Source organism: Acomys minous, assembly GCF_964271855.1.
Source record: "Acomys minous genome assembly, chromosome: 18".
NCBI classification, from domain to species: Eukaryota; Metazoa; Chordata; class Mammalia; order Rodentia; family Muridae; genus Acomys; species Acomys minous.
Genome location: NC_140501.1, coordinates 49,108,753 through 49,132,109, shown reverse-complemented (window position 1 = coordinate 49,132,109; position 23,357 = coordinate 49,108,753). Strand labels below are relative to the sequence as shown.

The window sequence follows — 23,357 nt, the reverse complement described above, 5'->3', positions numbered from 1 at the left end:
GCACCTGACTCGGCCATCTACAAACTGCACTCCTGCTACCATCACAGGTGACAGCAACAAACAAGCGCCCCCCCATCCTTCTCATTATGCCCTCTCTGATTTCTGACCATCTCAGTTCTTCTGGTTCCTATCTCTCCCTACAACTTCCTTCTGGATTTTCCCAGTGTGCATCACGCCTTGATTTTTGCCCCCCCCCCCCCCGCCCCGAGAATACTTAGAAGTCTCCACAAGGGATTTGAGCAAGAATCTTGACTACCAAAATCCATAATGCTCAAGTAAGTCTCTTACATAAAATGAATATTTGCAGAGACCCCACACATACCTTCCCATATTTATTCCCCCCTCCCCTCTCTCTCTCTCCCCTTCCCCACCCCAATGGTCTCACATAGCCCAGGATGTTCTTGAACTTCCAATCCCTCTGCCTCCATCTCCTAAGTGCTGGGATTGCTGGCATGCGCCTGTCATGCCTGCTTTTATATGGTTCTGGGAATCAAATCCAGGGCATTGTACATGCTAGGCAAGCACTTTGAGCTACCTTCGAAGCCCATCCTGTGCACTTTAAATCTCAGGGGTCCTTATATCATATTTAACATAATGTAAATGGGATTTTTTTTTTCATTTGTTTGTTTAGATGGGGCCAGGCAGGGCTTGAACTCTGAATCCTTTTGCCTCCTGAGCACTGGGACTACAGGTGTATACCACCACATTCAGCATTATACTGCATTGTTTGAGGAATAATGACGGGAAAAAAAATGAATCTGTGCAACATTAATGCAGATGGCCCCATCATGGACCTAGCTGTATTTTCAGATAGAGGTTGGCTGAATTCAGATAATGGAGCCACCACCTAGAGGTCTGTCTCCTCCATAGCAGATCAGTTAGCTGCCCTCTGCAGCTGGAGTACACGGCTGATCACCAGAATGCTGACATACTGCCTTCAGCTGGGGCTGGTAGCATATGCTGTAATTCCGGCTACAAGGGAGGCCAAGGTAGGAGGATCACAAGCCAGCTAGCTGTGGAGTGAGATGAAGGCCAGAATGGGCAATTTAGCAAGACCTTCCCTCAAAATAACAACTAAAAGAGAGATCTGGGAATGGACCTCAGTGGCAGAACACTTGCCTGGGATGTGTAAGGCCCTAAATTCAATCCCCAGTGCAAAGAAAATGAACAGGAGCCAGGTGTAGTGACACACGCCTTTAATTCCAGCATTCCAGAGGCAGAGGCAGTGGCAGTTGGATCTCTGTGAGTTCAAGGCCAGCCTGGTCTACAAAGTGAGTCCAGGACAGCCAAGGCTACAGAGAGAAACCCTGCCTTGAAAAACAAACAGAAGCAAAGCAAATGAACGAACAAACAAGAGGAAGATTGTAGAGAGATGGCTCAATCAATAAAGTGCTTGCCAGCCAGGCAGTGGTGGTGCACACCTTTAATCCCAGTACTTGGGAGGCAGAGGCAGGTGGATCTCTGTGAGTTCGAGGCCAGCCTGGTCTACAAAGCGAGTTTCAGGATAGCTAGAGCTACACATAGAAAAACTGTGTTGGAAAAATTAAAAACCAGCAAACAAACAAGTGCTCGCCACACAAACACAAATATGAATATCAGAATTCAATCCCCAGCGCCCACATAAAAGCCAGGTGTGGTACCACACACCTAAAATCCCAGCTCTGGTAAGGCAGGGACAGGAAGATCCCTGGAGACTGTTAGCCTTCTAGTCTAGCCAAGTCACTGGGCCCCAGGCTCAGGGAAAGACCCTGTCTCAAAAAATATAGTGGAGAGTGATTGAGGGAGACACCTGATGTCAAACTGTAGTTTCCACTTGCAGCCCCGCCCCTCCCCCTGAGTTGAACACATACACAAAGTGGAAAAAAAAAAGAAAGCAGAAAGTCCATTTGTGGTGTCCTACCTCACCAGGGCCCCCACATCATTAGATCCTCATTACATTTGTCCCTCACCACCCCCATCTTTCAGCAATTGTTCAAACCTCTAGCCTTCTCTATCTATTATCTCAACTACCTTCGCCCCAACTCACACCCCCCTACCCCAGCAGCAGCAGACCAGTCTCCCTCCTGAGCCCTGAAGAAATGAGGCCCTAAGATGTGAACGCTCCTTGCTGCTCCTTCCATTCCATCCTGGGGCCTCGTGTAATGCCTTCCTGTGAAAATGGACTGTGCTTTTGGGAGCTGGTGTCCACTGCTGCCAGTAGCCAGGGTCTGCTTACACAAAGAGGACTGACCCATGGCCACTCTCTCCCAGTTCTGGAGCCCATGAGCTCCAGAAGTCACCCTCCCAAGTCTCTGGAGCCCCCCACCTCGGTTCTTCCATCTGCTTTTTTCTTCCAAGCTGACCCCACCCCCACCCCAAATATCTGGCCACGGCCATATTCGCTTTACCTACGCCTCCCCTATCTGTAGCAACCTGACTCCCAACAAAGCGTGGCCTCCCAAACACACATTTAAAGCTGATGCTCACTGCTACAAGGTCACGTGAAGGCTAGCCCGGACTGTGGTGTGAGACCCTTGTCCCCAAGCAATGTGGGACAAAGCCAGTGCTCACTATTCACAATCATACATTAGCAGGACCCTTAGAGACAAGGGTATGAATTAGATCCAAAATGTTCCCTAAACACTCAAGAGATAAAAGCTGCGTCCCCATGGCAGCAATATGGCTTTTGGAATGTCCCTGGACCACAAGGGATCTGATCTCATCAATGGGTTAATACACTGACCTGTTCATAATTGAACAGACTGTTGCGGGAGAGAGAGTTGGGAACACTTGAAGGTAAAGCCAATTGGAGGAAGAGCACCTTCCTTTTTTTTTTTCTCCTTTCTTTTTTTCTCTTTCTTTCTTTCCTTCTTCCTTCCTTTCTTTCTTTCTTTTTCAAGATAGTGTTTCTCTGTGTAGCCCTGGCTGTCTTGGACTCGCTTTGTAGACCAAGCTGACCTTGAACTCACAGAGACCCACCTACCTCTGTCTCTCCCAGTGCTGGGATTACAGACATGCGCCACCATGCCAGGCTAAGAGCGCCTTTCTAAAGATATGTTCTTGAAGGGTACATATCTTGTCCCTGGCCACTGCTGCCTGTCTGCTCCCCACCCCCTTCTGTGTCACCATAAGTTGAGCAGGTTTGCTTGTTGCTCCATCATGAACTCTCTGCCATGATCTTGGCCTTGCCTGAGGTCCAAAGTGACTGAGGCAGGTGACTAGGGACCAAAGCCTGCATGAGCCAAGGTAACTCCTCTTTAGTTTTTTGGGGTTTTTGGTTTTGTTTTGTTTCGTTTTTTCGAGACAGGGTTTCTCTGTAGTCTTGGCTGTCCTGGACTCCCTTTGTAGACTAAGTAGGCCTCTAACTCATAACGATCCACCTGTCTCTGCCTCCCGAGTGCTGGGGATTAAAGGTGTGCGCCACCATGCCTGGCCTACTTTAAAGCTGTTTTCTTCAGATAGTTTTTTTTGGATGATACAAAGCTGGCTACTACAGAAAGCAGTCAGTCAGCGTGTGGTGGGGTTGTCAAGGGAAAAGAGACAGGCAGACACAGGCCACACACTAGAGCCAAGGCTCGCCTAACCCCTGAGCCCTCAGATCCCCGTGGTTGTCTCACATACCTGCCTCCCTGCTGCAGTGTGCAGGCTGTCCCCATCACTCACCTGTAGGTCCCGACGGCCACTCTGCCCACCCTACCTCCACAATGGCTTTCCCGATCTGCCTCCCATGCACCCCCACATGTCTTCTCAGGCTTGGTGCCATATCTCTGTGCTCATTCCCCCAAAGAAGCCTTAACAGAACTAGATCCTCGGGGGGTGGGGGTGGGGGCAGAGATGCAGACTGATCTGCCATTGGCCAACCTCCAAGGGAGGGATCAGGAGCGTTTCTGAGCATGCCAGAAGGTGGACGGATGAGCAAGCCACCATCCCTTTCCATCTGACTGTAGAAGTAGAAAGCGGCTTAGAAAACCACTGCAAGCTAAAGGCAGTGGGTGTTCTGTGAGTCAGAGGCTCCGTTCCCGGGCACCCTCGGCGGTTGGCAGAAGCTCTCATCTCTACATAGCTTCCCTGTCGGGTGCTTCGGCCCTCTTAACTCTGCTCAGAAGCTTATTTATTTATAGTTGGGCTGTTCAGCTAATGATAGTGAAGAGTCATTTGTTAGGGACTATCTCAGTGTGCAGAGTATAGCTGTAAAGCTCGGCGCTCTGAGGAGTAGGGCTATGTTTGTTTATCATGTAGTGAATGAAGAAACGACCTCAGAGGGGTTAAGTGATTCACCCTAAGTCACACAAACATTCAGTGGCAGAGGCAGGCCTGGTAAACTGCTGCGATTGCAAGTGCTCAGGACACAGGACACAGAACTAATGAGTCGGAGCAGTGTTGTATCATGTCCAAGGAGGCACTGGATGCTTCAAGTGTTGGGAGGGAAGCCGCCTTAGTAAATTGGCTGAGCATCCTTTATCCGAAGTGCTTGGGACCAGAAGTGTTTGCAATATAGGAATGCAGGTAATGAGCTCTAAGGATGGGAACTCAAGCCTCAACTAAATTCATTCATGTTTTGTATGCGCCCTATAAACATAGTCTGAAAGCACTTTTTACATTTGTAAAATTCGGGCCTGGAGAGATGGCTCAGTGGTTAAGAACTCATACTGCTCTGCTACAGGATCAAAGTTCAAGTTCGAGCATCCACATCAAGTTTCCAGCCTCAGGGGAATTCAGTGCCCTCTTCTGGCCTCCACTGGTAACTGCACTCAGTGCACATGCACATGCACACTCCCACAATTAAAAATAAAATCTAATTTAAAATTTTATGATGACGTGGAAGTCAGAGGACAACTCTGTGGAGTTGATTCTCGGCTTCCACCTTTATAATTCTAGGACGCAGACTGAGCTGTCTTGACAATCCCTAAAGGTATTTCCCACAATATTTTTAGTGTGCCTGTGCTTTGACTACAACCAATCACATGAGGTCAGGGGTAGAAATTCCCGACTTGTAGCGTCAACATGGTGTTCAAAAAGTTTCAGATTTTTTGAACATTCTGAATTTTGCATGTTCAGATTAGGGGTGCTTATCATTTATATTCGGGGGCTCTATTGTCAGGAAAGTAGCAGCCCCACTCTGAGAGTCCCCAGGGTGAACAGTGTGGCCAATAGAGGCAATGCACTTGAATTGACTGTGTTGCTGGGAAAGCTCCCCTACTTCCCAGCCCTGCTCTCATTTAGGAGTGTGCGTGATCTTCATTTTATACAGGAACAGTCCAGGCACAGAGTGAGTAAGCAGCCACTCAAGGGCACACAGTTAGCCAAGTGACAGATGCAGGCCAGGCCACTTAGTTTCAGAGTCCATTTGCTTAGCTGCTATCCTATCTGTTCTGTGTGTCAGAGGAGGCCATAACAAACAGAAAGGCTTGGATTCAGGAGTTTGGGGGATTTTTTTTTTCTCTTTCAAGACAAAGTTTCTCTGTGTAGCCCTAGCTGTACTAGAACTTACTAGAACCAGGCTGGCCTCGTACTCATAGTGATCTGTCTACCTCTGCCTACCAAGTGCTGGGATTAAAGGCATGTTGGATTCGGATTTTTAAAAACTAGAACTGGACCTTCAGCATCGGTGGACTCTTCTCCTGATGTGGACAAGGAGAGAGCACTTGTGTACCTGACCTGGGTACCATAGTAAGTGAAGATGGACCATGCACCAGATGGGAGGAGCTAGTCTTCCATCCCTTGGGATGGAGATATCCCAATGAGGATGTCTCTGGGCATTGTGAGGTGCCTGGCAAGCTCTGGCCAACCCTCTCCACTTTCTTCACCGTCTACACAGGTCTTACCTTCCTTGCAGTCATGTTTGTTGTCATGAAGGACAAAGCCACTGCGACACTGACACTCGTAGCTGCCAAATGTGTTCACGCAGTCTTGCTGGCAGCCGCCGTTGTCCTTGGAGCATTCATCCTTGTCTGTAAGGGCACAAATAAGATCAATAATGGGTCTGCGTGGGCTGAGGTCTCGTCACCCCAGGGAAAGTGGGAGGCCTGTCAGGGCTTCCTCCGGTGGGAGGGAGTTGCGCAGGAGGACTGGGCGCTGAGTGGGAGCTCAGGACGATGACAGAGTTCCGGACATGCATCAGTGGAACCAGCTGAGTGGGCCTCAGCTTTGGGCAGAGAAGGTAGAAGTGGGTGGAGGGAGGGCTAGGGTCTGGAGCTGACCAGCCTGGGGACCTCTACCATTACCTGCTTACTGGACAGACGGACAAGTGGAAAAACAGACACAGGGACAAGCAGACTGCAAGAGAAAGGAGTAGGACGCAGGGTCCCCTCTTTTACTTCACAACAGGAAATGTCACAGACACCATCAAAAAACGGGAGGAGGGGCAGGGAAGGTTCCCCTGTCTGCTGAAGGGGGCAAGGGGAGAGGAGAGCACCAGTTCTGTCCAGCCCAGGGAGGCGGCTGGAATGGCAGAGTGGAGGCAGGGAGTGGGCGGACTCCAAAGCCCCCAGCCCACTCCGTCCGAGGGTAGCTTCCTGAGTAATGAAGGGTCTGGGGGCCTGGCCGGCCTCATTGGGGGGTCCGGTTTCTTTTCTGCACTCGGAATTTGAGCTGGTGGGGGCGTCCCCGAGGGGGCTGCAGAGCTGGCCTCTTTTCTGAAATGAGAGAGAGAGAGGGAGAAAAGAGACCAAGGAGTGGGGGGGTGGAGGGCAGGAACCAGGCAGGGAAATCAATACAAACTAGATCCCAGGTCTCCAGACAGGTGGACAGGGCAGTTGGGACAGGAGGGCAGGCAGACCCACATGCAGGACGGCCATGTCACTACGGCTGGGTTAGCAGGAGGCACAGCAACGGGGAACAAGTCTGAGCCTGTGGCAAGGAGAAGGGCTGGGCGGACGACACGCTCTGAGGCGTGCACACTGCGGAAGAGAAACTCAGAGCTGGTGGCAGAGGGGAGCAGTGGAAAAGACTCTGTAAGAGCCCTGCACAGCCTCATTCTGACAGAGTGTGTGAGACACAGACATACACACCCACAAACACAACCATAAACACCGCCCTGTGCGTGCAAGAACTGATGTACAAATGTGGAGGCACAGATAAACATGTACGCATGTCCTGTATCACACACACACACACACACACACACACACACACACACACAGGCAGACATGTACAGTAAACCATGAAGGCTCAGACACAAAGTCATAGTCACACACAGACAACTTACTCGCCCATCTGTGTGTGGATGCACAAACAAGACCCACATGACCTGTTCAATGTGTGTGTGTGTGTAAACATATGCAGATAGAAACACACAGGCAGGAGCAGACACATATTAGGGAGACAGACGAACCTGCAAACGTGGAGTCATGAGGACCCAATGTGGATTCAGACACTCATCCATGCAGAGGTGCTCATGCTCATCATATGGGCCCTTACACAGAGCTGTTCACATGCACGCGTGCACACGCATGCATGCACGCACGCACACACGAACGCACACACACAGGTACACAGTTGCAGGCTTATGTGTGCCGCACTGTTGTTCTACGCCTGTGTCCCTGGCCTAGAAGCAGGCACTCAGGACAGGTGTGTGGATCCCAGTCACACCCACAATTCCAGAGATGCACAGTGGAGTGGGAAGATGGCTGCTGGCATTTCACTGACCAGGCAGGTCTGTGCTAAGTGGACCTTGTTCCTAGTCTACCTTGAGGAGAGGAGCCTGAGGGCTACAGCGCTCTCCTGGAAGGCCCTGTTTCTCTCACCCATGCTGAGGTGGGTTAGACTCATCAAGAGTCCGCAGGAGCATGTGACTAAGAGGTAGAGTTGGCAAGCCCCTTCTCAGAGGCTTCTTCTCTGGATATCAGAGCCTGACAAAGGAAGAAGCTGCCATTGCCCTGGTCTGTGAGACGTGTCCTGGGGTATTTGGGGTACCTCTCCTAGAACTCTGCTAGGAGTTCTGGGTCGGGGGCTCAGCTCATGAAGTAAGTCACAGTTTCTCTCGCATGTTTGGAACCACAAAGCCTTCATATATTCTCCCCCAAAAACCTCGTCCAGTGCCTGGAACACAGGTGAGGTAAAATAAGAACATTAAGTCAATGAGTGGGTGGGTCAGTGTGTGAATGTGAGAATGCTGGTTCTGCGGATGGCTCCCTGAACATCTGGGAGGGGACTCTGGCACACCTTGAAGAGTAGACGGCCCATTCTGTGACCGGAGAACACATTGCAGGGGGGGGAGGTCAGGGCAGGGGAGGTGGCACAGACCCCAACAAGGAGATGGCACTCACCCTACAGTGCCCAAATGCCCCGGACGTGCTGGGGTCAGACCGAAGGTCTTCAGCCTCTTGCTTCTCCTTCTTGTCTTAGGGTCTCCTCGATGGGTGTCCCACAAGTCCATACAGCCCCATCCTGGGGGCCAGAGTCACATGCCCCAGACCCCGAGGCTGAACCCTGATGCCCATCGATGAGGGTCCTCTGCGGGTTTTTTGTGCAAGGGGCAATGCATACGCATGCGTTGTGTGTGTATGCAGGTGTGTATGCATATGGTGTGGGCATGTGTCCATACATATACATATACTGTAGTGTTGAGTATTATATTATGTTAGAGATGAGGCGACAAGGCAGTAACTCCAGACAAACATGAGTACTGCCCTATCCTCGCCAAGACTGGACCAACAGAAGGGTAGAGACAGACAAGAGTAAGCAGGTAATGGTTTCTCCGAGAGGCCCACCCTGGCAGGTATTATATCTCCCTCGGGCCTCTGGAAAGCACCTTTTTTTCTAGGTGGGCCTAGGGAAGGATGGACTCGGGGTGACAAGGACAGGGTCTCAGCAAGCAGTGGGGCAGGAGGCTGGGGGCAACAGCTCAACGTTAAGCAGAGCAGGGCAGCTGGCAGTGCCAAGCGGGGAACCAGTGCACAGGGGCAGGTGCATGGCATCCAGGTGGGACAGGCAAGGGTGCAGGGCAGCCACATAGGGGGCTGAAGGATGCAGGACCCTGGGTAAGGAGGGGAGTAGGGAGGCAGCATGGAGGAAGTCATGGGTTTCCTGCTTCCTGCCCACCCTGTGTCCCCCACACCAGGAGAAGTCGGGGTGAAGGTCCCTAAGCCACCCTTCTACAAACCACCAGCTCCAGCTGGTCCACTAGCCTCCTGCTTTCTTCACACCCCACCTGCAAAACGTTCCCACCCTTCACTGTTGGGTCTGGCCCTTTTGCTCCTGGTGGCTTCGTACTAACTGGGGGTGGGGGTGGGGAGGTGCAAAGACTTAAGGGATTCCTAAAGCAGGGGAGAAGTCTCCCAAGACCCCAGAGGTTGAGCTTGGGAAGGCTGGGTTTGGACCACCCAGAGAGGGACTGCAAAAGGGCCAGATGAAGCTAAGGGATGGATCAAGCCAAGCCTTCCATTGGCTGGAGAAAGGGCCGCTTTGGTACTAAAGGGCGGAGGTGACTCCTCTTTTGGGAAGGCCTGGCATGGACCCAGTGGGCCGGGTGGGGTCTGATTAGAAGTCAAGCTGCTGCCACATGAACTGCCCCCACATGGTCCAAGGCCAACACCTCTCTTCTCTATCCTCGTGTTCTCAAGTAACTGACCCCCCCCCCCCCAGTCCCGGGACCTCCCCGTTCAGGCCTTGGCTTGCAGGTCTCCTCATTTCTGCACTTAAATGCTCAGCCCCTCCCTAGCCCTGGCATAACTAAGGGTTTAAGGGCTTCCCAGTGAAGAGATTCAGATGCCCCAGGGGCTAGACTGATGAAGAATAACAAGTTGAGGAGGCAGAGAGGGCTAAGGTGACCAGGGAGGGCAGGGGAGCCCCATTTTCATGGAAGGCGGGGCTAGAGACCAAGGAATCCAGGGTTACCTGAGAAGAAATGGGCCTTGAAGCCCTTTTTGGACACGGTATTGTCAGACTTGAACTCCACACGCATATTGTTGTACTGGGAAGTGATGACCTCTGGCTTCTCGGAGCCACAGAACTTGCCATGTAGCTTAGAGTCAGCTGTGAGTCCACTGCGCACCTCCACAAAGTCGTACTTGCACACCTGCAGGAGAGCCTCAGCTCCAGCCGCTTCCTCCAGGAAGCCCCTCCCCTGGCCACCCACTTCCTAGGAAGCTATCAGGGTGAGCTTCTGTGTGCACTGCAGAGCCCCAAGGCCCCCTCAAACCCTCCAAGCCTCCACGCATCGGGTAACCTCCCCTTGGGTCTCCCCCAACGGTAGTAGGCAGGCACTGAGCCAAGCCCCTGTGCCCCCACACCTCCCTACCCACCTTGGCTCCAGAGGCACTTACATCATTGCCCTCAGTCTCAAAGAAGTCAAATTGCAGGGAGATACGGTACTGCGTGGGGGCCACCAACTGCCAGATGCAGTTTTTGTTGGGAGGATACTCTTTGGGCCAGCCGGGGCTGGTGATGGAGCCATTGAGCTTGGTGAGGAATCCACCACAGGCAGCTGGAGGGGCAAGGGAGTGACGTCATCTACCAGGAGCCCCCACTCTAGGAAGGGGCCTGAGCCTAGGCTGGGCAGCAGTCAGTGGAAGATGAGGGTCTTCAGGGCAGGGGTGGGGGGATGCCCAGGACATGGGGCAGATGGTAGGAGCCTTTGAAGGTGAGCCCAAAGTTTAAGAGCAGAGGGAACTTGTACATACGGTCATCTCTACCACCATTTTGGAAAATGGACCAACAATCTGCTGGGAGGGGACACAGAGGGGCCTGGAGCATGTGTATAAGTGGGCAGTCCTGGGAGGCACCCAAAGGAGCTTTTCAAAGGCGGTAAGACCAGCCTGACCTGGAGCTGCTACCCCAAAGAGCTGTCACTAGCACAGAAGGCAAACAGTGGCTTCCGAACTGTGGGTCATGAGCCTCTGGAGGGTGGTGACATCAATCACCAGGAATCAGAATAAGACCCCCTCATGGCAGCGTGTTACACACTCTGCCAGCGTTCTGGGGCCTGACACGTAAGACAGCCTTCCCATTCATGGCTGGGAATGGTACTAGAAAACGTCTCCAGCTTGTCCTGGAATGAGATCTACCGACGGCCACAGGAAAGAAATCAAAAGCCCTGGGGACAGAGTGGGGCGCTCACCCTCGCATCGACGCTTGTCTGGGGCCAGCTCATACCCGGGGTCACAGCTGCACTTGTAGCTGCCCAGGGTGTTCAGGCACCGCTGCTCACAGCCCCCGCGGTTGGGCCTTGAACACTCATCCACCTCTATGGAAAGAAAGGGGTGTCACGAACCACAGGCCGGGCTTCGCTCCTTCTCCTACCCTGTGCTTCAGGTTCAAGGCCAGAGGCTCAGGGTTCTTGTGACCCCGCCCCATTGCAGGGGGGAGTCAGCTGAAAACCTCACTTGCCTGTTCAGCTCTTAACTACCCCAAGTCCCCATGGCAGCTGAGAACAATACGAAACCTTCCTTTTGGACATGAAGGGTTGGGGACAACTACCATCTCCTCCGAGGGACTAGATGCCCTGAAGTCTGTCTTCTCATTTCTCCTTCATTCATTTTTTTCTTTTATTTATTTTTTTAAAAGATATATTTATTTATTATTATGTACACAGTGCTCTACCTGCAGGCCAGAAGAGGGCATCATATCATAGTATAGATGGTTGTGAGCCACCATGTGGTTGCTGGGAATTGAACTCAGTACCTTTGGAAGAGCAGTCAGTGTCCTTAACCTCTGAGCTATCTCTCCAGTGCCTAATTGTTTGTTTTTTTGAGACAGGGTTTCTCCATGTAGCCTCGGCTGTCTTAGACTCACTTTGTAGACCGGGTCAGTCTCAAACTCACAAAGATCTGCCTGCCTCTGCCTCCCAAGTGCTGGGATTACAGGCGGTGAGCCACTGAGCCTGGCTCTTCATTAACTTCTTGACACCTAGTCTGGGGGCAGCTATTGTGTCCACTGTATAGGTGAAGAACCGAGGCTTGGGAAATAGTGTGTCCTAGACCACACTGGTTCACAAACATCCTCCTCTGTCTTGCTCTTCCCCTCCACAGCTCTGCTTCTCACAGGACTGACCTTTCTAGTGTTTGTCCACAGTGTTTTCATAGCATCCCTGCACTTGCATCTATCTCTCTCACAGAGTCCCACATCGAATGAACGAAGAATAAAGAGGGAAGGGACTCGGTATCCACGGCAGGGGAATGCACGGGAGAAGGGGCACGGGAGGTAGAAGCACCTTTGAAAAAGTTGACCGCGAAGCCAGCTTTGTTAATGGACCCGTCGGAGACGAACTTGAGCCAGAGGCGGCTAGACGTGCTTTTGATGTCGTCAGGCTTCTCGTAACCACAGTAACGCCCAATGAGGTCGCTGCTCTCGCTGTGCCCGTCACGGACTTCCAGGTAGTCATAGGCACAACTGTCGTGGCGCTCAATCTAGGCGGGAGTCAGGGGCTTTATCAGGGAAAGGAGCTCGGGTTTCCAGGGTCCCCAACCCCGGAGCCTTCGGGACCAACGCAGGCACCGTAGGGTAGATCACAGGGTCTGTGGCTACCTCAAAGGACTGGAACGTGAGGCCCACGTGGAAACCCTCAGACACCTGGATACGCCAGATGCAGACTTTGTTGGGCCGGTAATCGTCTGGGTAATTGGGTGACTGGATGTGGCCATTATCCTTTTTCACGTCACCACCGCAGATGGCTTTGGGAAACACAGGGTAACGGTGGTCAGCGTGCTCTGCCCTGCCTAAGTGCCCCTTGCTCGCTCTTCCAACATACCCCGCTCCGCATTGCCCACCCGGCAGACCCTGCCGGAGGAGCCACTACCCGGACCCTGGAAGCAACAGGAAGGTTCTGGAATGCCCAGGGACCCCCCCCTCCCCCTCCCTCAGTACCTTCATAGACGGCAAAGAAGCCCTTTCCAACCCAGTTGCTGCTGCTTCGGAATTCCACCCAGAGGCGGCTGTCGGTGGAGACAATGGGCTCGGGGAGTTTGCCCCCACAGAACCGGCCTGCAGACAGTAGAGGCAGATGACTCCCGAGTCCCAGGTTTCTCCACTTAAGCCCCAACTTTCCAGGAGGCCTGGGGCTCCAGTCTGCAGCCACTCTACTGCACAGATTCCTTAGACGGCCAGAAACCCCATAAGAGACAGGGCAGGACCGTATGAGACAGGGCAGGAGTTGACAGACATAGGTGTTTTACCGATTTTGGCTTTTTTGGTTATTTGGCTTTATTGGTTACTCCCCCCCCCCCACGTGTGTCTCTCTCCAAGTCTCACTATATAGCCCAGGCTAGCCTTGAACCAAAAGCTCAAGGCCTCAGCCTCCCCAATGCTAAGATTACAGGCCTGAGAGACTGAACTAAAGCATGGCTTTGTGCATGTTTGGCAATCACTCTTAGCAGATGAGCAAAACTCCAGGCCCTAGCCTTGAACTTTTGTTCTCAGCCTCCAAAGTCCTGGGATTAAAGTTTTATTTACCTGCTTTCTTATTTGTTTATTTATTTAGGTTTTTCAATACAGTGTTTCTCTGTGTAGCCCTGGCTGTCTTGGAACTCATTCTGTAGACCAGGCTGGCCTCCAACTCAGAGATCTGCCTGCCTTCCTAGTGCTGGGATTAAAGGCCTGTGCCACTACCACCTGGCATTACTGACCTTTTTGAAAAAGTATATGGCCCACAGCTTTGATCCCAGCACTTGGGAGGCAGAGACAGTCAGATCTCTGTGAGTTCAAGGCCAGTTTGGTCTATAAAGAGAGCCCATGACAGCCAGGGTTCAGTTAAACAGAGAAAACCTGTCTAAAAAAAAAAAAAAAAAAAAAAAAAAAAAAAAAAAAGCATGTTACTGTCATTACTAATCTTTATGGGATCTCATGCAAACAAGCAATGAGAGGGAAACAGGCACAGCTTTCTCTACATATAATGTCACAGCATGCTCTGCCAGGCATGGCACCACTGGGTCAAATTCGGGGGGATGCCTTTGGAGCCCCAAAGTTTAGAATCTGGGGACAAGATTCTGTTCAAGTAAAGCCCAATAAGAATCAAAACGAGGGGTGAAGTGGTCATCTGTAGAGTCATTAGCAGTCAAGAACTCATTGGGGATGACTTGTGTGTTCCCAATAAGACTGGGTGCTTCTCAACTGTCAGACAGAAGGCGGGTGCTGGCCTAGGAATGCCAGGTATGAGAAAGAAATTGTAATCTTGGAGACAGAACACATTTCGGAGGAAATGTAATGTCCGTTGCTTTGGGTGAGTGACAGGTCTGCTCGAATATCAGAGGCGGAAGTGAAGAGATAAACATCTGAAAGCATCTTGCTCCTTCCGCACAGACTACAGGACATCCCCTGAGGATGAGGGTAGGCAGCTTTGTGTCACTTCCCATGGCGTACAGATGGAACAATGTACAGCGTCACACAACACCTCAGGCTCGATGCAGACGCCCTTTTTGCTCTAATTCTATGTCCACTGAGCTGCCTCTGTGTCCAACGGTGCTTTTTAGTTTTTGTTGTTAAGAGCAGGTCTTGCTATGTAGCCCAGGCTGCCCTCAAACTCAGGATCCTTCTGCCTTGGCCTCCCCAAAGTTGCAAGTACAACACTACCATGCCTAGCTTTGGGCACCCCTTTCCACTCACTTTATACACACAGATACACACACACACACACACACACACACACACACACACACACGTGACCAAGCAAGCATCTTGTACAAACAGAGCCAGGCTACTGTTCCAGGCCTACAGTTATCAAGGTAAGTCAAGGGCCTGCCCTAGTAGGTTTAGAGCCAGGCCATATCACGGGCACCCAAAAGTTGGACCTTGTAGACCCAGGGAGCTCCAGTGAGGGTGCGAGCCTGCAGCGATGGGATATTCCTGTGACTCCCCAACCCACATAGTCAAAAGCATCTTTGAAGGGTAGCCCAGAAGCCTGCACTAAGAACTGGACGTCTGGATCACAGACAGGCTTCGCCCACTGTCACGGCACAGTGATAAAACCATCTGGGATAATCTACACCCGAGCTTGTAGCTTTCATATCAGGGTACCACCCCACCTAGGGTACTGGGCTCTGGAGTGTTCCAACAAAGAACCTGGGGCTGAGGAGGCTGAGTGGCCAGTGCCTCTTACCTCGGAGGGGCGCCTTCCTCCAGAAGCCGTCACGCACCTCCACGTAGTCATACCAGCATAGGCGGCTACGGTACAGGTCCATGGACGTGAAATTCAGAATGATCTAGGGGAAGCAACAGGGGTGGGGAGAGAAGGTTACGTTGCTCCCACTCGGGACCTGACCCTGGAGCCAGGTGCATGTCCAAGTGCCCGTCAAGTGGGAAAGTTAACTGCAACCAGCCGAGGTCAGCGTTGTTCCCACACAGCCCTTGTCAGACTGACTGAAAGCACCTGTGTATCGTTCCCATTACCAAACAAACACCCAGGAGAGCTCAGGGCTTTCTCTGCCTTGCACTCCTCATCCGAGTACAGGGCTATTGTGCTAGGTTCAACAACAACCAGTCTTTCCTTACAGTCAGTGTAAATAGTGATGTCCTTAGAGAAGAGGGCAGAGTCAGGATGGGCCCAGAACGGTGTGAGGGTAGTGGGGTGGGGGAGGGGTCTGAGATGGCCGAGGAAGGAGGTTGAGACACCCTGGGCCCTGACTGACTCCCACAAGGGGCATGGTGTCTGCAGGGAGTGGATCGAGGGTCACAGTTCCTCTGGGGAATGGGTTTAACGTATGTCTCCTACTTCATGGAGCCTAGGGATGGAAGACTGTACAGAAAAAGAAATGTTAAAGTCCAGCCCAAGGGCCTGGGTTTGAACCTGCTGTATATTTCCTGTTAAGTCCTAGGGTGAATCACCAACTTCCCTGATCCAGTATCAACCAGCTGACGTTGACAGCCTCTGACACATTCCCTGGAGACAGAAAGGATCATGCTGACTTGACACCAGACATGGTCCCTTGGTATGTCGCAAGGACCCATAACCCAAACCAAGAACTTTTAAAAAAAGGATTTTACTCTAGAACCAGGCACGGTGGCACATGCCATTAGTTCCAGAACTGGGAAAGCAGAGGCAGGAGGATCTCTGAGGCCAGACTGGTCTACATATATATTTCTAGGACAGCTAGGCCTACATAGAGAGATACTGTGTGTGAGCTATAGTTTATGTGTGTCTGCGTGTGTCTAAATATATGTATGTATAACACCTCTCTCTCTCTCTCTCTCTCTCTCTCTCTCTCTCTCTCTCTCTCGTTTTTTGAGACAGGATTTCTCTTGTGTTATCTTGGCTGTCCTGGACTCGCTCTGTAGACCAGGCTGGCTTTGAACTCACAGTGATCTGCCTGCCTCTGCCTCCCGAGTGCTGGGATTAAAGGCGTGTGCCACCACACACCCGGCTCAGCATGAGTCTCTTGAGCTGGAGTTATAGGTGGTTGTGAGTCACCCCAAGTGGGTCCTGAGAATCGAACTTGGGGCCTCTTAACCACTGAGCTAGCTCTCCAGGCCCCAGGCCAGCGGATCTTTAAAAGGCAGGGTATTTCTCCCTAAAAGAATTCACTTGTCTGGAAATATCCAGAGGGCTTCCCCAAGCCCCCTGTGCTGTAGAGTCCCCACAAGGTTCCAGGGTCAGGTTTGTTGTGACCTGTGGGGTGTGTGTGGTGGGCTTTCCTGCCAAAGAAGGGACAAAGACCCCTTGTCCCCTCTGTTTCAGTGGAGGAAGAGATGCTGACAGCAGAAGCCAGAATGGGACAGATTCCACGGCAGGCACTGGCACCCAGTGTCCGTATCACTGTCAACAGGTCAAAGAACTGGTTCCTGGACTTTCTCCTGAGCCAGCTTTGTAAGTGCTGGGCGTGGATGGTTTGCTTATTTACTTAGCGTGCGTACGCACAGGCACATGGAGTTCAGAGGACAGCTTTCAGGAGTCAGTTTTCTCATTCCATCAGTGGGTTCCAAGTATAAAACTCAAGTTGACAGGCTTGGTGGCAAGTGATCTTGCCAGCTCAACTGAATGATTTTTTTTTTTTTTGAGACAGGGTTTCTCTGTGTAGCCTTAGCTGTCCTAGACTCACTTCGTAGACCAGGCTGGCCTCGAACTCACAGCAATCTGCCTGCCTCTGCCTCCTGAGTGCTGGGATTAAAGGCATGCGCCACCACATGCAGTGAGTGGTTTTAATTATCACCTAGCTAGTCCTCTTCCCTGGGCTCTCAGTTCTACGGCGTCTTCGGTCCCATTCTCTAGATCCTTCTGGGCCACACCCCAAGCACACCACGCCCTAGACTCATTAATATGCATGGATCCCTTCCATAATCTCCACTCCGAGGACCCTGCTCTCATATCCAAACTCCACCTAGATTCAAGCTCATACTGCCAAGAGTTCTCAGGGTGACCTTCAAGGTCTTGAGACTATAGGCATTTCCATCACCCCTCCCTGCCCACTCCTTAGACCACAGTCCTTTTTTGTTGTTGTTGTTTTGGTTTTTTGTTTTGTTTTGTTTTGTGAGACAGGGTCTCTCTGTGTTAGCCTTGGCTGTCCTGGAGTAGCTTTGTAGACCAGGCTGGCCTCGAACTCACAGCAATCTGCCTGCCTCTGCCTCCCAAGTGTGGGGATTAAAGGCGTGCTCCACCACCGCCCGGCTTCCTTTTCTTTCTTGCTTTATTCGTGTGTTATTAGTTGTGGTAATTGGAGATGTATCTGAATGAGACTGTACTTATGAAAAGTGCATTACGTGTTGTGCTCAACTATTAGTCACCATTATGGGAAGTCATTGCTACTGTTACTAACATCAGCATTTTCTAAGAGTGGAGCTGCAAACCCATTCTAGCCCTTTCCATGGAATCACCATGTCTCTCTCTCTCTCTCTCTCTCTCTCTCTCTCTCTCTCTCTCTCTCTCTCACACACACACACACACACACACACACACACACACACCCCTACCTCCTCCCAGAGACTCCCTTTGGAGAAAAAGTCCTCCCTTTGAAGGACCTTTTCCCATCTCATCTGTTACCTCTGACCTTGCCCCCCACCATTCCTCCTTACTAGGCTCCAGCCGTGTGGACCATGCTCACCCTCAAACACACCAAGCCTATCTCAGAATAGTTGTCTTTAATGGCTGGAAGCTCTTGCCAGATTCCTGCAGGTGCCACGTCACTTCTGGTAGACCCACCCATGAGTGAGATCTCTGAAAACCCCATATGAATCACCTTCCTTCCTGGTGATCTCCGTCTCCCTGCTCTCAGGGACTTGCTAATAAGTTCTTTATCTGTTTCTCCTCGAGACACAGAAAAGCAAACCCAGGCAGGCAGAAATCTCATTTGCCCCCTCTGCATTGTAGCACTTAGGAAGTACTTAGTAACTATCTCTCAAATACAATTTTGCTTTTAGGGATCTTCAGGCAGGCTTGTCTGAATGTTTAAAGATGGAAGGATAAATATGTCCACTGAAGTGTTTTTTTTGGGGGGGGTAATAATGAAAACTCAAAAAAACTCACAATCAACCATCCTTCATTAGAGCCTGCAAGGGGTGGTTGAAAAATGAAATGAAAGGAGGCAGGTGGAGGTAACTACCCACACCTTTAATCCCAGCACTTGGGAGGCAGAGACAGGCCTCTGTGGATTCTGTGAGTGTGAGAGACAGAGAGAGAGAGAGAGAGAGAGAAAGAGAGAGAGAGAGAGAGAGAGAGAGAGAGAGAGAAATGGCCGCTGATGGGTAAGCATCCATGAAAATAGATGAGGCAAATCTATCCCAGCTGATGCAAAGCAAGGGCAGGGTCTACTGTAAGTGCAAGTCAAGCTGCAGAAACCCATTATGAGAATGCGAAGCCCTTTTTGGCTTTATGTGTGTCACAGAGACAAACTCATCAAAGCTTAGTCCCTGTTGAGAGGCTGGATATAAAAGATTAAAGAGGAGAATATTCATTTTTTACATTGTGTTTATGGACTGTTCAGGCATTTTATATCATGCACATGTTATTTTTATATATCTAACAAGTGACAAAAATATCCTTCGTGGAATGCCAGATGGAGGAAGGGATGTAGAAAGCCGAGGCGCAGCATCCCGACTCCCACACTCACACCCTCTGCCCCTCATGCAGGCGCCCCCTCTGGGCTGCCCAGCAGCTGGAGTAAGAACAAACATCTATTTTTCCTCACACAGATGTACATGGAGGTTGAGCTCCAAAGTCACCACACCCAGAGTAGAGAACCCCAGAGGGCCCACCCAAGATCTCCCAAGAGGCTGAGACGACGGTCACCTGACTTGGGAGGAAGAGACCTGTGTTGGTGGTCAGCAGCATCCTCAACGGAGCCACAGCAATGGCTATATTGAGACCAGACATGTCTAATTAGGAGTTGTACTGACTTCTGTCATGTGGACACAGCTGTGCCCTGGTGGCAGGGGTGCTGTCCTTTGCCAAAGAAAATCTGGCTAGCTCTACTGTTTCCTGGCTGAGGACTTGGGGTATTTAGCTCAGCTTCCTTGAGCCTCTACCTATTTGTCTACAGACTGAATGGGGTCTCAAAGGCTGCACTGGAGACACAGGGGACTAAGTGAGGTATAGCGTAGCCATCTGTGGAGAGGTTCCCTCACACATGGCGGGTGCTCTCAAGGAAGAACCAACAGAATACTCCCCTTCTCATTTTGGGTGGAAGCTGCATGAGGCCTTTAACCTCATCACCCCTTAGACTCACTGGCTTCGAGGCGGCCTCACCTCCACAATCTTAGACACATTATTGAAGTCCTTGGTACTATCTCCCTTATCTGTGAGTGGGTAATAGGACCTGCCTCACAGGGCTCAGGGGAGATGAGTAAAGCTTACATCGTCAACTGTGACAAGCTAGGCAGACAGTAAGCATGTTTTTCACTTTTAGGATTCAATTTACTCAAGTCTTTGTAGCATCGGGGATTGAATGCCACATGCTAGCCAAGTGCTCTGTCACTGACCTGCACTTCGCTAGCCCTTCTTGGGATTCTAGTCCTGTGCCACCAACCCTAAGCTGTTTAAGGCATCTGCACACATGCAGTGGTTCAGGTCAGAACCCTGAAAGCAGAGAGAGAAAGAGAGAGAGAGAGAGAGAGAGAGAGAGAGAGGGGGGGGCATCCGGGAAGCTGACTAGCGCTTACCCATCTAGCATTGGGAATACAGAGAAGACATCCGCAGCCAGCCTTCGTTGAGATGTCTCTTCGCGCTAGGCACTGCCCAAGCCCTTTCCGGATATGAGCTCCTACAATCCTCATATAAATCCACAAAGTACAGGCCCCATTTTTCAGGTAGGAAAACTAAGGCGCAGAATTGTTCCATTGTCTGGGAAGCACTGCCGAGTCCCAAGGGCAGCGGCTACTGCCTGAGTGTTGAGAGGCACTTGGTTTATACCATAAGGCCTTTGAAGGGACTGATTCTCAAAGGTGACATACCCATGTCATGCCGAGATGGGCCTATCATTCCCACTTTGGGCCATAAACCAAGCAGTAGATAGCAAGTGGAAAACACCTTCCCCACAGCCAGATTTGATGTCCCCTTGGGCAGGTAGCTTTACTGCTGACAAATCAGGCTTCAGAGTGACACAGTTTAGAACTCCCTGGGTAAACCTGGTCCGATTCACATGTGAGCGCTGTGAGCCTCACTTCCCTCATCTACACAGTAGAGGTAGCAATGACAAGCTTGAAGAGGGATACGGGCTTCAAGAGAGCGTGTGTGTCATGTGCCTGAGTCATTGCTTGGTGCATGACTGTTCCAACTACAAATCCAGTGCCCAAGGTTACCATTTTTAATGTAAGATACAGAACAGGAATAAGAGAAAGTGGCCATAATTCTGAAAGTATCAGCCTCCAGGGTCCTTTCAAGGTTCCTGTCCCCCAAGGTGCCATCTTGGATTTCTTTCTTTCTTTCTTTCTTTCTTTTTTTTTCCAGACAAGTTTACAATGTAGCTCTGGCTGTCCTGAAATGCACTATGTTTCTGCCTCTGCCTCCCAGTGCTGAGATTAAAGGCCAGTGTCATGGTGTTGGCCTGGATTCACCATTTTTTAATTGATACTTTATACAACCATGCACTGTTGTATGGTGCATTTATGATTTTTATCTTGAATCCACTTCTTGCCTTGGAGCCCTAAGCAGGGTTTTGAAAAAGGACGAAGGTCTTTCAGAAGTTATGGAGGGTTTACAGGCCAGGAAGACTCCTGATTCAGGGCCCTGTGATGACTAAAGAGCCTAGAGCCGCCCAGCCCATGCCGTCAGCAGCTTCTGGGTAGAAAGCTGATCTAGGCCTCACTCTTGATGACTGGGTCACGCTCCTGACCAGGAAAGGAAGCCATGTTGTACCTTGACGGCCCTGGTCCTTCCTTGGCCCTGCACTAGGAGGCACTTGGAAGGCGTACAGGTTTGCCTGCACTAGGCACTTAGTACGCTTACAGGTTTGCCGAAGAACCCCAGAACAATTGTTGAAAGGCTGCCACACAGCATCAGAAGAGTTTTGTAATCACAGACCTGCCTTTTCTAAGTTCACTTTCTCATACGCAAAACAGAGGCCATGTTGGTACCAAGACTATAATGCTGCCTTGCTAATTCAAAAGCACAATCCAGGCTGGGGATTAGAGCTCAGTAAAGCCTTGGACTAGTAAAGCCTTGGACTAACTAACCCTGGGTTTGATTGCCACAAAACACACAGAAATCACTGCACACATGCTTGACAAATCATAAGCTCAATAACCGTTAGTTATTGCTATTATTATTCCCACTTGTGAATGTGATTTCCAGAGAGTGGAGTAGTAGAACCCCTTGGAAAAGCAGGGAGGACTCAGTAGTAGAAACCATTGGAAAAGCAGGGAGGACTCAGCCTATTCAAAATAGCAGAAAGGCTTGCAGTTTTGAGATTTGGAATGAGGAGACCAAGGGACGAGATCGTGTTTGAGGGAAGATGGCAGGATGCCAACTAAAGGAGAGATACCAGAATTACCAAATTCTCAAAAAGAGTCTGTCACATGAAAGCACGGTCTTCAAACTGCGAAAGCAAAACCACACACCATTTGGAAAGCCGCCACCCAGTCAGACAGAAGGGAGAAGAAAGAGTTCTACGTTGACGTTTGTCTGTCTCTAGGCTTCACAGATGACGTCAGAGGACAGTCAAATAACTTGCAGATGTGATCAGTGTGTGTTATCTCAAAGCTCACAGCAAAAGCTTTCTCAAGTTCGAAGAGTGAGTGAGAGAGAGAGAGAGAGAGAGAGAGAGAGAGAGAGAGTGTGTGTGTGTGTGTGTGTGTCTGCCCGCATGCATGTGCATGTTGAAAGATGGGAACTGCAAACCATAGAGTTGAACATCAATCCATAATTAAAAAGAGAGTCTGTGGCTGCTTAAGAAATAAGTGCTTGGGGATGTGTGTGTTGGCGGGGGGGCGGGGTGGGGGTGGGGGGGGTGTTGGTGCACTGAAACAAGGCCCATTGACCAGTACATTTGCTTCTTTCTAAAGGGACTTTTCTCAACATTGGGGACAGTGGGGGTGACCTGGCAATGCATTCCAGCTCTGTAGGCTAGGGGAAGGTACCAGAGGTTTCAGAGGAGTGCAATACCCATCAACAGGTGGTGGCCTGTGGCTAGGGGTGATGTCATCAAAGCTGGTGAAAACCTGCAACTTAGCAGGGTGGTGGCAGTTTGGAGGAAGACCCTTAGACCCACTTTGGCCTGTGTCCTGCTCAATATTCTGATTAAAACTCAGGATGGGGTGGCAGATGACATACCCATCCAATGAGCAATGGTGGGGTGAGAAGGTAGTAGCACTTACTGGACAGAGGAACTCTTTTGATTCTAAACCCTCTTTGCAAGAGGTGTTGGAAAGCTCCTATGAAAACAATGTAACACTAAATTAAACACCCATTAAACACCACATTCCAATTATGGAAAAGAATGTAGCAGCTCACTCTTGGGAACAATAAAAGTATGAAAGGTCAGGGTTGGCTGAGAAATCTAGACTCCATGATACAAGCCCATGCCTGGGCCTAAGAAGTCAGGAGAGAGGTTTCTGCACTTGCAGAGGACCCAGCACCCTTACCGAACAGCTCACAGCTGCCTGTCACTTTAGCTCCAGGAGGTTCCGATGGCTCTGGTCTCCTTGGGCACCCGCCCTTACATACCTCCCCTCTCCCACACGCACATGATGAAATGTAAAAAGAATGGAGAAAAGTAGCCTTCCCAGGTCAGGAGGGCTGCCTGGGAAACAAGCTCTGAAGGAGGGCACAGTGGCACAAGCCTTTAATCCCAGCATTTGGGAGGCAGAGGCAAGCAGGCAGACCTCTGTGAGTTGAAGGCCAGCCTGGTCTATAGAGTCTTGAGAAAGAAAAAAGAAAAAGAAAGAAAGAAAGAAAGAAAGAAAGAAAGAAAGAAAGAAAGAAAGAAAGGCAAAGAAAAAAGCACTGAAGGTTTTCAGGGGTGAAAGCTCCCCTTTTCCCTGAGAGACTTTGTAGCATTAAGAGTTAGGGAGAGAGATGGCTC

General features: G+C 50.7%; 1 protein-coding gene across 3 annotated transcripts in view; it reads right to left on the bottom strand.

The window, feature by feature from the left end:
• Positions 1–23,357, bottom strand: part of BMP1 (bone morphogenetic protein 1) — a 47,607-nt gene that overhangs the window by 6,026 nt on the left and 18,224 nt on the right. For 2 of the 3 annotated variants that reach the window (XM_084768234.1, XM_084768235.1), the window contains 8 exons: positions 15,011–15,113; positions 12,784–12,900; positions 12,445–12,590; positions 12,131–12,326; positions 11,039–11,164; positions 10,245–10,405; positions 9,817–9,997; positions 5,805–5,930 (listed from right to left, as the gene is read on the bottom strand). In XM_084768234.1, the coding sequence (XP_084624360.1) occupies positions 5,805–5,930; positions 9,817–9,997; positions 10,245–10,405; positions 11,039–11,164; positions 12,131–12,326; positions 12,445–12,590; positions 12,784–12,900; positions 15,011–15,113 (1,156 nt within the window). Of the gene's footprint in view, positions 1–5,804; positions 5,931–6,256; positions 6,615–9,816; positions 9,998–10,244; positions 10,406–11,038; positions 11,165–12,130; positions 12,327–12,444; positions 12,591–12,783; positions 12,901–15,010; positions 15,114–23,357 lie in introns of those variants that run through there. The other variant, XM_084768236.1, reaches the window with a different exon arrangement.